Source organism: Ambystoma mexicanum, chromosome 13 (genome assembly GCF_040938575.1).
Source record: "Ambystoma mexicanum isolate Mex_15411 chromosome 13, UKY_AmexF1_1, whole genome shotgun sequence".
NCBI lineage: Eukaryota > Metazoa > Chordata > Amphibia > Caudata > Ambystomatidae > Ambystoma > Ambystoma mexicanum.
The window spans coordinates 141,359,758-141,372,746 of NC_090938.1; the positions used below are offsets into that span (position 1 = coordinate 141,359,758).

The 12,989-nt window shown below is 44.6% G+C and overlaps 1 protein-coding gene across 9 annotated transcripts in view; it reads right to left on the minus strand.

Moving 5' to 3' along the window:
* The window catches only part of ANKS1A (ankyrin repeat and sterile alpha motif domain containing 1A), an 855,968-nt gene that overhangs the window by 204,589 nt on the left and 638,390 nt on the right, over positions 1-12,989 (minus strand). For 6 of the 9 annotated variants that reach the window (XM_069633488.1, XM_069633490.1, XM_069633491.1 and 3 more), the window contains one exon: positions 12,461-12,502. The exons of 2 other annotated variants lie outside the window; for them this stretch is intronic. In XM_069633488.1, the coding sequence (XP_069489589.1) occupies positions 12,461-12,502 (42 nt within the window). The remainder of the gene's footprint in view (positions 1-12,460; positions 12,503-12,989) is intronic. One more of the 9 variants, XM_069633487.1, reaches the window with a different exon arrangement.

Sequence of the window (12,989 nt, forward strand, 5' to 3'; positions counted from 1 at the left end):
AGCTAGTTCCGGCAGTATGAGGAGCATCAAGTAGTTATCCGACAAGACCTGCTCATGATTTCATAAATAGTTCCAGGCAACTCGCTGAAGTAATCATGCTAAGGCATTCAGGCTAAAAGCCATGCAATCACTGCTAGAATGTAGTGGTACCAAGAGGGACCGAAAGGCCAGGATGCGTTGTCTGGGTAAAGAATCAACTCTGAAAGATGCTGCATGAGCGATAGGTTTCCGGGAGCATTACGGGTTGCGAAAGGATTACTTCTGACGACAACTCGGACAACACTGAAGGATATAAGGAAAGCCTCCCGGATGTGGAGCCTGCATGTCAATCTTAAGGCAGTGTTGATATTGATCAGTTTAGTGCCTTGGGGGAGAACAACATTGGTGCTGCAGCCTCCTTGAACCCCAGAGGAGCACATTTCATGGAGGTAGACTGGTTTGGAAGGCAGGATTTTGCCCCCAGAAGACAAAACGGGGAGGGATGAGCACCACTCCATTATGGCAAAGTTCAGAAGGTGGTGTACATTCTAGGAAACGCATGAGCCTGAAAATGCATGCCAAGCTAGTTGATCTGTCTCTTACAGAGATGTATTCACTAAAGAAAAAGGCACATGTCTGGGCATGTACGCAGTCCTCAATAAAGCTTGGGTATCTATCCAGGAACTTTTTTTCTGGTAGGACCGGCCATGGTAGGATAAGCTCGGCTGAAAGTCACAGGCCTGAGAGAAATCGTAGAGCAGCCCAGTAAAGACACCACCTTTCAAATGCATGGAGGTGGTTGTGGACACCAATCAAGAGATGAGCATTCACTCAGCCGTACTTTATCACAGTTGAGCATTCAGAGGGGCATATACACCTCAGTAGGTGGCAGGACAGCCTTATTCTTGCAAAAATGGTTGCAGGCTATTGGGGGATGCATACGCACTACAGACCTTAAAAGGGATAAATTACAATTCTGGGAGACCCTTGTGCAGTTGAGAGGACACTGTCCTAGGCAGAGGAACTGACTTGGGGAAAGAAGTGGAGACATTCACTGGGAAAGGAGCTTTAGAATGTACACATCTGAATTTGTAAGCAATATATTTCTATTTCACAAAAAAAGGAAAGTGAAGCCAGTCATAACCATGAGAGTTCCACGAGTAGCTTGCAAACAGACTTTAAAATGGAAGACATTCACATGATCAAGGATATCATGCGAGACCCAGTTGTTGGTTTCATGAAACCCCAAAGAAGCACATCTAACAATGTCCATGTGTCAAAAATACAGGAAGTTTCTCCAGCTCACCTGGAAAAGAAAACTGGGATTTTGAATGCCTTCCTTTTGGTTTCTCTTCCGCGCCTTGATTTTTTACCAAAGTACTGAAAACAGTGGCACTCAAGTGGGGACGAAGGCAGGTCAGGCTCATTTTTATTGCAACATAATTCTCACAACTCAAAACGATTGCTTGTTGACAAAACAGATAAACTGGAGGATAGAATGTTTGCAGTGTCTGGGTATTGTGGCAAATCTAGGGTATTCGCCCCTTCTCACCAAGGGAGAGCTTCCCCCTGGAGGCTAGGGAGGTGAGCCTGCTCCGCAAGACGTCCTTAGGAGTCTGTGCAAGTGGGACCTCACTGGGAGAGATTCCTCTTTAGGAGACAAGGACTCCTGTTCCTGCGAGGAACTCTCTAGACCACTCATCCATCCTAGAAGCATATATGGGAATACCTGCTGTGAAGAATACTTTAAGAGCTGGGTGTTTGGCTGAAGGCAAGAATCGGTCTCCAAGTAGACGTGTATATTTATCTGAGGTAAGTAGAGTGACAAGAGAGAGAATCGAAAGCAGGGTAAGCCACCTGAGAGCAACACACTGGGAGAGGCAGAGCAAAGAAGGGATGAAGAGCCAATGACTTTGGAGAAAGTACAGAAACTAATGGGAAATGCTGGAGGCCTGGCGTTTGCAAGAACGGAGAAGTCATTGTAAAGCAGCTGAAGGAAATCCTAGGTTCGGTGGTGGTATGGCCACAGCACCATCGTAGTGGGCAGAGGGCCTGGTGAATCGCAGCAAAACTATCTCTGGCGAGTGTACGAAGCTCCGGAGTGCCCGCACCTACACCGGGCATAAGAGAAGACAGAGCATGGGAAGCCTGCAATACTGAGAAGCAAGCAAACAGAAGTTGAAGAGGAGCTGAACGTGTGCCGAATCCTACAGCGTTCAGCCGCTTATACAGAGCTAACAGGGATAACGGGAGAACCAAGAGGACACCAGGGCATCAACATAAATAGGGAAGAACTTGTCCCAGTGAGAGACGAGATACTCAATATAAGATTGTTTAACTGGAACTATGAAAATACAATAAAGAGAATAACGCATAAGCCTGAAAGAGAAGTAATTAAAAATCCCCTGGCTCCAATATGTGAAAGCCTTGTTGGTCAACGCAGGCATGGGTCACGGTTTCTCCACGACAATTCTCTCCCCCAAGGTTATAAAATCTGCGAAAGCGAGTGTGCTCCAGAATTTCCTGGCAAGGAGAGAGTCTTTGGAGATCATGAAGCCGGAGAATAGTAAACATTTGATTATTTCATCTTCCTGTCTTCATAGATACCGGAGTTGGGCCCTCTATTCATCTCAGTGTTTTCTGGTTTCAAGGGTTCTACTTAATTGTATACATTTGAAAGCGGTGTCGAAGGTCTGGTCTAAGGGGACTGCAGATCAGTCATGTGCTCTCTGCAGGCCACCTAGAGAAGACTGGCACACTTTGTTTCTGTTTTGCCCTGCTTTTGCTGCGATCAGGGAGCATACATTTAAACCCGTAATGCAGGATCGAGGTTTTTGATGCTACGAGCCAGCATTGTACTATCTGCTAAGGGTGGATTCAGTTCAGGTAGGATGGGTTGTCCTGACGTTTTAAGGCATGCACTATCCTCGGGAGAATTTTTACTAAGACCAATGGGTTTATGTATCTTGTGTTTTTTTTTTAAGACTTTCCAAAGTCATTTTAAATGGTTTCATTTGTAATATTGTTGTTAAATTTGTCGTGTTTTTATGGTATGCTTTGCTTTAATGAAATAAACATTTTTGATGATGAGAAGTCATTAAAGATTGGGCAGAATACCGGTGAAAGAGCAGCATGGCCTAAACAGTGGAGAAAACCAGAGATAAAACTCTGATTATGGATGGAACATGAAAATATCTTAACAAAATAAGAGATAATCAGAGTGAGAAAAGCTAAAAGAGGGGAGAGAAATCAAACTGGAACAAGGCATACCCAAACTAAGGAAGTTCAAAAGCCCTTCAAGTTTAGACCAGAGTGTAAGAAAGTGTATGAACGAGAACTGTCAAAAACCTATACCTAAAGAGTGAATAAAACCCAGGTATATTGTGAAGGAGGTATTAAGAAACTATTCAAAGAGACCATACTAAGGAAACTTTGGAACAAAGAAGAGACATTTTTAAAAGAGGAGACCAGAAGAAGAGAGACATTTGCTTTGTATTATTTAAGTTAGTTAATACAGTGGCAGGGCCAGTCAGAGATAGTTTGGACAGTGGACATTCATTTGGGACTTCCTGATGACTGACAAGCACCTACAGTTTATTTAGACGGGCAGAGATAATCTGCTAACAGTAGCGAAAGATGGGCCGTATCCTTATTTTATAAAACATCAGTCAAAATGTTCTTAATGTGTCCGACTCCTTCTAACCTCCCCTCCCCCAACAGTATTCTGTGAAAAGTCTGGGCTAGTACTATGAGGCGAAATTTCTCTGGTTTACAGTGGAGACGACATCACCCACATTAGAGATTCTGGTGCAGAAAGTGAGCTTGGTTTAAAAGCAACACATCTGCCGCCAGGCACAATAGAATTTCAAGTACTGTAGGAATGAAACTGTTCAGGCTACAGGCCATTTTTCCAGGGCCTTTGCACAATGGAACCTAGCAGAGACTTAAAATGTGTCATGTGCAGAGAGGCTTAGCATAGGGCCAGATGGGCCTGACAAAGCTGAATGGGTGGTTTCAACACATGAAACCATGGAATGGCCATGCCATTTTAAGGGAAGCACTAGACAATTATAGCGTTTAACTCGGTTGACAGCACATGGGTGGTGCCACGAATGAGTAAAGCTGGGGTCTCCGATCCATTTTAAACAACAATGTGAGTTGGTGTATCCTACTAAAGATGGACTATGAGTCTGCAGTGAGGTAGATCAATCACCTCAGGGGTACAAAATAGAGGAGGTTAGCAGAGCTAGAAAACTACTTTTTTGCATTACCGCCTGTCCATGAAGATATCAGTTACAGCAGAACGCGAGTCAAACGTGGTGGCAGATTGGAATTCCTGGATTCTAGAAGCCTCAAGTGACAGGACGTTAGACCAGGAGGTGCTTCTCAGTCAGCTTTCAGGAACTCTCATGCTGGATTTGTTTGCAACCCGGTTTGAAACCCAATTTACCCAGCTTCCTCAACTTGAAACCAGATCCAGAAGTAGAGAGGATAGACCTTTTCTTGCAGGACTTGCGAAAGGGGACAGAGTACTCATTTCCCCTGTTCCCAATTATCGGGAGTACATTGCCAAAAGTGAAGAAACAGTATCCATAGGGATCATGAAGCACTGGTAGACATCAAAAATGTGGTTTCAAGTTCTTCAGGTACGTTCCACTGATTTTCTACCGATTCTTCCCAGGAACCCATCTTTGCAGGGCGAGCCTGTCAGGGGTGAGCCATCCTCTCTAGTGCAAGATCGATCTGCTTGAATGCAAGATTTTACTGAACTGTAGCGTATGACCGCCTTTCACAGTCATATATAAAAGCTCATCAGTGAGTCTTGTGCTCCAGTCACAAAAAGTGAGCGACTTGAGTATGGAGCGACTGACTGGTGCCTGGAATGAAGACAGTGTCCAGTTGTTGAGTGAATGATAGAAGTTTTCAAGTGTTTAGCTTCTCACGGGAAGGGGAGGAGTTTAGAAACAGAAGTTTATAGAGCCGTAATCTCAGCCCGGCATGAACATGAAGGAGCACCGAGCAATGGGGCACATCCTATAAAGGAGGGATATTCTTGTGATTCCCCAGAGAGATCACAAGGTGCAGGAAGTGTAATTCCAAGTCTGTCTCGTACCCTTAATTACAGGTAGACCTTGGCTCTGCATTGGAATGTGTTTGAGGGAATATACTAGAGTCACAAGAGAGCCATGGCTTAAGCAATTGCTGATCTCTAGGTGACAACTATAAGGACCAGTGTCATCACCTACGTTAGTCCGGTTGGTGTGTTGGATAACTGGGAGATCGGAATAGACATGTCTGTTTTCAGCACATATTCAGCCCATGGAGACATGGCAACAAAAGCACTCACAAGAGAAGCTCGTTTGGAGTACATTCAGAAGCTGATCAATCAGTCTAGCAACTCAACTTTTAAAGGATTTAACTTTAAGGATTGACTCTCATGGGTTGCCATCTTTTTCTACTGGTGGTGCGGAGGCTGTTCCAGACGGAGCACCTTTATTCTATTTTAGAGATGTTGTGGAGCAAGAAGTCGCAGAAGCATTGAAGATCTTGAAACCCACCATCTGCTCTGCCCAGTTATCAAAATTAAGTTAAGGAATGTGACACTCTCCTTATACCTGCACTTTTGTTAATTCCTCTTTTAGGAATAATTGTTTTCCTAGCTCACTCAAAGAAACCTGTGTAACTCTACTTTTGAAAAAGCCCTTTCTGGATGCAACTGATCCAGGTAATTAAAGGCCAAGCACTAACACAACATTTCCTCTTAATCCTCTTGATTATCTTGCATGTAAACGAATGCAAAGTTATATCTATGCTTAATCTTATGTCAGCTATACTCCAGGTGCTTGATCAAGGCAAGGCAGGTCTTCTTGTATTGTTTGAACTGTCGGCTGCTTGGACATTGTGGATTTTGTTATCATAGGTGGCAGACTGACCAGGGTTGTTTGATTTAGTCCGTAGGCGCTAAGGTGAACTGCCTCCTTTCGCAAGGTCAGAATATACAAGGTAGTGCTGGGACAATTTTCTTCTCCCAATATTCCACTGAATTGCGGCATCCTCCAGGGCTCTACTATGGCCTCATGCTCTTTAATGTCTCCATGAAGCCTTTAGATGATTTTTGTTAAATGATCTTGCCTTTGAGAATTATGCCAAAGACACCCACATTCTGGTAGTGTTGTCTGGCAATCATCAAACCGATTCTGTAACTTTGAACCAGATTCTCTCAAAGGTACAAATGTGAATGACTGCCAACGGCATGCGTCTTAACAGTGGTAAAACTGAATTACTTTTACTTGCTTCTGCTGCTAGGGCGAAATTACTTTAAGCATAGGACTCTTTTACTGTTGACAATTGTCCCATAAAGACCATGCATAAAGCCAAATCTCTTGGAGTCACTCTTGATACAACCATGTCTATGGCTGGACATACAAACACAACTATTAACTCATGCAGTGATGATCTTCGACTATTGAGATAGTTATGTCCCTTACTATCTGATCACCATAGAGCTACTGCAATTGTGCTGCTTGCTGAAGCCAATAAAACTGATAGTAAACGACTACAAGTGGTGCAGAATACCGCCGCTGGGCTGGTTGCAATATTCCTGGCCACCAGCGTATTTGGCCCACTTTGAGGAAATTACATTGGCTACCGATTTGAGCCAGAATAACACAAAGCGTTGACCGTCACCCATAAATGTGCATCTGGCAGAGCTCCTCAGTACCTTAATGAACCTATTATTCCTTTTAGACCCAGTAGGCTACTGTATTCATCTTCTAAAGCACTGCTTCAGACTCCAGGTTCTAAGCTGGAGTGCTGTGGAGGCTGCTCTTTTGATGTTCTAGCACCTTCTCTATGCAATCAACTCCCTCTGGAATGCAGGTTTATCTCTGAATTTCCAACTTTCAAGGAGAGATTTAAGACACTACTCTTTTAATGAGCGTTCTCCTTGGTTTTACTTGTGCTTCCGTTTGTTGCTTGACATGGATCTGATCTGACTCTCCTTTTGTGTACAGTTAGTGTTCTTTGCTACTCTGTGCTTTGGTGCCTCTGTGAGGTTTTTAGCACATTATAAATATAATAAGCCCATTACAGAGGTAGCTGTGTTAGTGGTGCATTATGTGAGAACCCTGAAGGTGTCTCACCCACTAGTCGCCGGGGATCTGTCATCCAGGTGGATGGTGCCCCCCCACACCTTCCACTAGTATGGAGAATGTGATACATTAATTAGGAGACAAAGGAACATGCTTCCCAGGACCACGTATGATAACCTCAAAAGAATCAGCCTCCTGCCCTAGGGATTCCCTACTCTGGGTTATTGAAAACCAGTGAAGATCAGAAGGGAGGAATGAGTATCTACTCAAATTCCCCTTAGAAGCCCAAACCCTAGAGAGTACCAATGAAACACCACCCCCTTTGGTAAAACCAACTAATGTTCCTCTTATCTCACCATCATCTAAGAACAAGAAATGTTATTCTTGCAGATAATTTAGTCATCCCCACAAGGGAATGCCCCTTGAATCAGATGACCTTCTCCGATCAAGATTATTTGCGGACTGATTGGACCAGTACTCCGATTATTCCCCAGGTGTATATCCAGGTGAAATACCCTTTCCCTATGCTGGTTGGACCAGGGTATGTGAGAACCCTGAAGGTGTCTCACCTGTTAGTCCCCGGGGATATGGTGTGCAGGTGGCCAGGAGACAGCCATCGCCATTGTATCCAGTTCCTGGGGATGAACCAGTGCGGGAGGATCACCTGGATGATGGGTCCTCGTGGAGTGGAAGTGGGACACCGAGGAGTGAGACCCGGTACCCCCTTCCCTATAAACACCTTTTCCCCTTCCTACCAGGTAGGATATTTAGGAGCTCAACCCCCGCCCCCTTCCCGACACTGACACTTTCTCACAGACAACTCACAGTGAGCGACAACAGGACTTACCCCCCCTTTCTCAACAGTATTTTTCAGGATTTTCTTAAACTTACTAGTGAAAACTACAATCCCCATAATTCCTTCCATCTGTTCTTTTCTAAAGTCACAGACGAGGAGGAGAGAGACTGGGAGGATGAAGATTACCAAAAGGGAACCACAGACACAGAAAACAGACACCCCTTTAATGAGGCCAGGCTAAGCAGGAAAACCTGCTGAACAAGTCAGGCTTTCTGGAAGGTGCGGGAGAGAAGGAGAAAGCCCTAGAAGTCCGGGAGGAGGAGAAAACCGCCAAAAACCTGGCCCTGCTATTCGATAGGAGACTGCAGTGTGGAGGAGAGAGCTGAACTTCCAGAAGGCAAGACCAGGGGCAGCAGGGTTTGCCTGGTAGTACCTACAGCAGAACTCCTCCCCTGGGGCCAGCAGGCAAACCCACATGAGGGGCAGGAGGCAAGACCCTGACATCATTGAAACATCCTGTGTGGCACCAACTTCCAAAACATGCAATGCCGTTTTGCAGAGCTGTGAAGTGGGAGCAAAATTATCACAGGTGCATTCTGGGACTGGGAGTTCAAAAACATACTTTTGAAGATTGTGAACTTTGTGAGAGGAGTCTGAGCCCTGCACAGGGAGAACCTTGTGAACTTTGCGAGAAGGGCCTCCGAGCCTGGCAGAGGGAGAAACCTGTGAACTTTGTAGGAGGGGTCTGAGCCCGGTAGAGGAAGACCTTGTGAACTTTTGTGAGGGAAGCACCAGAGAGAATGGTCCGGCACCACGTGGGCGCTCATTCGAAGGTCTCTGGATGGTGCCCCCTCTCCCGAACCAGGAGAAACAACAAGTACCAAGAAGCTTTAAGGGATGCCGGTGTGAGGCGTCAAGGAGGGGTCATACGAGGGTCAAACAAACCCCTTGTACAGTTCAAAGTCTTTGACACGTTGTGGAGGCAGACGTGAACCCGACTGAGTAATGACTACGAATTGGGGTTAACCCCAACACATCCTAGAGCATTATGATGAATGAACTGTGCGAAGCCTGACTGGGGAGCTTTAGAGAACACCTGACTGGGGGCCGAGACCCGGACTTGCATAAAGGGAAGAACCTAAAGGGCCTCAAATGACTTTGTTGAAATATGAACTGTGGCAAATGTGAACCCGACGGAGGGATGCCAAGAGAAAGTTGGGGAAGGGAACCCCCGCTGTCTGATGAGATTTAGAAATTATGAGCTGTGGAAAGTGTGAACCGGACAGAGGGAATTCTGAAACTGAGGGTAATGCTGTGCGAACTGTGATATTGTGAAGCACCCACTTGCCATAGAATAACAGTGACCCAGCAACACTTTGGAAGCCTCTATTTAAATTGGTAAGTGCTTTGAGAGGCTAATGCTGAAAGAAGGATCAGAGCCTGGCTGTGGGGTATCCTAGGGTGACGAGTAATCATCCGATGTGAAGGTTACCAGAAGGAACCATAAGCTTGTGCCGGAGAAGCCCAGGAGTGTGCTGTGCTCAAGAGTCCCGCCTTGTCCAGTGCTAAAAACATGGGGTAGGGAGAACCAGGCCATAACATCCCGACTTATCATTTTTGAACACTTCGTTCTTGTGAACATTATCTCCCACTATTTTGTAGCATAGCGATAAGGATTGGCAATTGTTTTTTTTTTTTTTTTAGCATAGGCCCTTTTTATTTGACTAGATTCCACTTGGACTGTATTATTTGATGGTCGTAGCTTGCTCCCATCTTAGATTTAAATTTAGATTAGCCATTTATCTCACCCATTTTACAGTTTAATAAACACCCTTAAACTGTGATCACTTGTGTCCATCTTGCTTTGATACCATGCCTTCCTTACAATAAGATATGATCTAGCTGAATGCTCACTTCCTGTATTGACAATGAATTAAGGCTAACCATATTAGTTTAGTGCAAAGTGTCTTTCCTCTGTTAAAAACATGGAGGCTAGCATTATCTGCCACAACTCGTAAATACTATAATCAAAGGTGGGGGAAACCCAATACTCGGATAGTTTTTGTGGTCATATTTCATATGCAATAATTTGTTGATGTGGGTTTACACTGCTCCTCCATACTGATCAAGTACTTTTGTTTCAGGGCCCAAACAGAAAACTTCTTTCGTACCAGTTCCCTTATTTGCGAGGTTAAGTTGTAGGCAGTAGCGATGAGCTGGCCAGGTTTTGAGTAATGGTTCAGGTGAATCCTCTCAACAGAAAGGTGGTCTTGCACAAGGAGTGATGTTGTGGGATGCACTGGCTAGGATTGGTCAAGATCAGCCTGGGTTGGTGAAAAGAAAAGCTGATGGACTACCCAATACTACTATGGATATTGGGGATTATAGTATTTTGAGTATGCATTATATATTTTTGGCTGCTGAAGAGTGGACTAAATAAGTAGAAACAAAATGCTGGAAACTGTTTAGGAGAATTCACACTCCCCCCAGTTAGCTAGTCTGGTTAATCTTATTTGTATCCAAACCAGGCCTAATCGAGGCTATTTCCTCCCCAGACTATTTCCCAGTCCAACCGTGGCCTTGCCAAAGGTCTAGTATTATGCCAACAAGAACCATACCAAACCACTACACTGCACTGGAGAGGATGTGTGTCTTCATTTTAACTCAGTCTATGCCAGCAGAGACCCCTCCCAAGTTGCAATGAAACAAGCCTCCTTAAGAGTAATTGAATACTGACCAACTCAACAAAAGAAATTAGTCCTCACCAACGTGTTTTCTCATGATGAATTATGCAAACAGTTGACTGGCATTGGATCCAGCTCTGTGCCTTGTTGCAGGCCCAAGAATGTAACTCCCACACGGAGCCACCACTGTTCTTTTTTTATGTCAGAACCCTAGAAAATACTTGAACCTTCCTGCGTTGCTAGGTACCCCAGTCACTTACTGACACATTGCACATGTCAAAAGCCTCTGCCACTACCTGCTTCTCATTGGCCAGTCAGGTCTCCGGCCACTGCCTATTTTTCACTGTGCTTTTCCAATCGCAAGTCTTAGGCATATCTTCTCACTCAACAGTGAGACAGTGTAACTTCTTGCACCAGTCATACACTTTCATTGCCTGATCGTCAATCTATTCAGATGCCAGAATACTGCCCCCTCCACCATGTACCTAACTGGACTCACTAGTCACTAAAATTTTCAATGAGCACCAATATGAAATATCCAATCACTATTCACTTCTCTTAACATTTGGGAGTAGCACTTTGTGACACACAACTCAATGTCCAGCCTAAACAGATAGATACATATCGGTGTATGATAAACTGTTGGACGCGAAACAATTTTTTTTAACAGCAGTAATGTGACCTTACATCCCACACTCCTATCTAACCCACAGACAGTACATGTAAACCCACTTCAGTTCAGAGACCCCATTGTGTGGAAAGAGGAACCCAAAAAACCGGAAGTTGTCCAAGCTTAACTACGCAGCTTGTTTTAGACAAACGGCCTAAAGCAAGTAACAGAAAACATAAGGAAATCTGGTTTGGGATTAATGCAGCACAAACCCAAACAACTCGGGAAACCACTAGTCCACAAACATGTTCAGAACCTCATCTCAGGGGAAGCAGAGTCAAAGAGGCATGGGTTTTTAATGAAAGTCACCATAGGATTGTGGCAAGGCAGAAGCTTGAGCTCTAAGGTGAATGAACACCTGTATCGGTGACAATGGCGTCAGGATACCTACAACTTAAAATCCCCAGCCGTCTGTGTCCTGGTACAAGCGTAAAATAGTGTGTATGATATATTGCGCCATTTTGGACCTCACAAATGTCAGAACGATCTGTTCTTTTGGAGACCATTGTGCAAGTAAGTTCTTGCTTAGTTCGTTCAAACTGAACATTGGTGTCCACTCTTTCTTTCAACACAAGATGGCTCTCCTCCACCTTTCCAATATTCACTGGTACATACTACCACCGCAAATGACTGGCACTTGGGCTTCCTTTGAGAATACTTTCTGCTATACACATAAACCTCGCACCGTGGTCTTGCTTAAGGTACTGCACCCCATGCCTACCTTGCATGGAGTAAATCAGCCGCCATCTTTGGAGGATGCTATCTGATGGATGCATCTCCTACATTACCAGTACTGTTAGGCACGGAGCCCAATCAGTTTAACCACAAATAACCACTTTAATGCCACATCTTAGACAATTTAGATTGTGCACACTTTAATGGACTTTCTCTTTTTCATACTATTGATGTTGATGAGCGAAGTTAAGACAAATAAGATAGGACACCCAGAAAATGAATCGGAGTCTGGGGCAATTGTTGTTCAAGCTTTTAGTAGCAAGTGGATGGTCCCCCACCAGCAATTTCTTTAAGTAGGAATAATGGAAAACTTAAAACAGACAGGGGTAACGGTCAAGACTATTAATTGGTGCTGCTCTTGCTTAACCCTTTGTCAAAAACAAGAAATGACTACAAAATAAGAAGCAGAAAAAACAAATATGAAAGCAAAGTAGAAGTAAGCAGGGGAAGCAGCTCCCCACCGGCACCACACCCTAGTCAAGCACGAAGTATGGGGGGTTCTTACACTGTCAGCTCGCTGGGCCGAAGATGGAGGCTTCTCGTGCTGCTGAGAAAGGTAAAGTCATGAGCAAAGGTTTCCAGGGTGCAGCCATTTCCAAGATGGGCAACTTACCTGGGGATGGGACACAGCTATCTATAGCTTGTAAAAGTTGATATTTACAACAAATATCACTTCTTAATCCAGTGCGTCCTAGAATAAAACTTGTAAAAAGGTATGCCCAGACAGACTTGCACATCATTCCACAAGCATGGTCTCGGATTCCCAAACAGCTGGCAACACACACACTAGCTGCAGCATTTGAACCGCTGGTGGAGTCTCAGCACGCCTACCTTGCTGACACGGTGCACAACACAGCCACCACAAAAGACCATTCGGTGGACAGTTCCTTCAGCCATATCAAGCAGCCAAGCATACACCCAAGCCAGAGTGATGGCTATTTTCCCTAGTTCAAGGAATTAGAAATTACAGATGACCAACAAGACAAACCCTAGCTGAAGGAACTATTCATGGAGCTTGATCTCACCATTACATT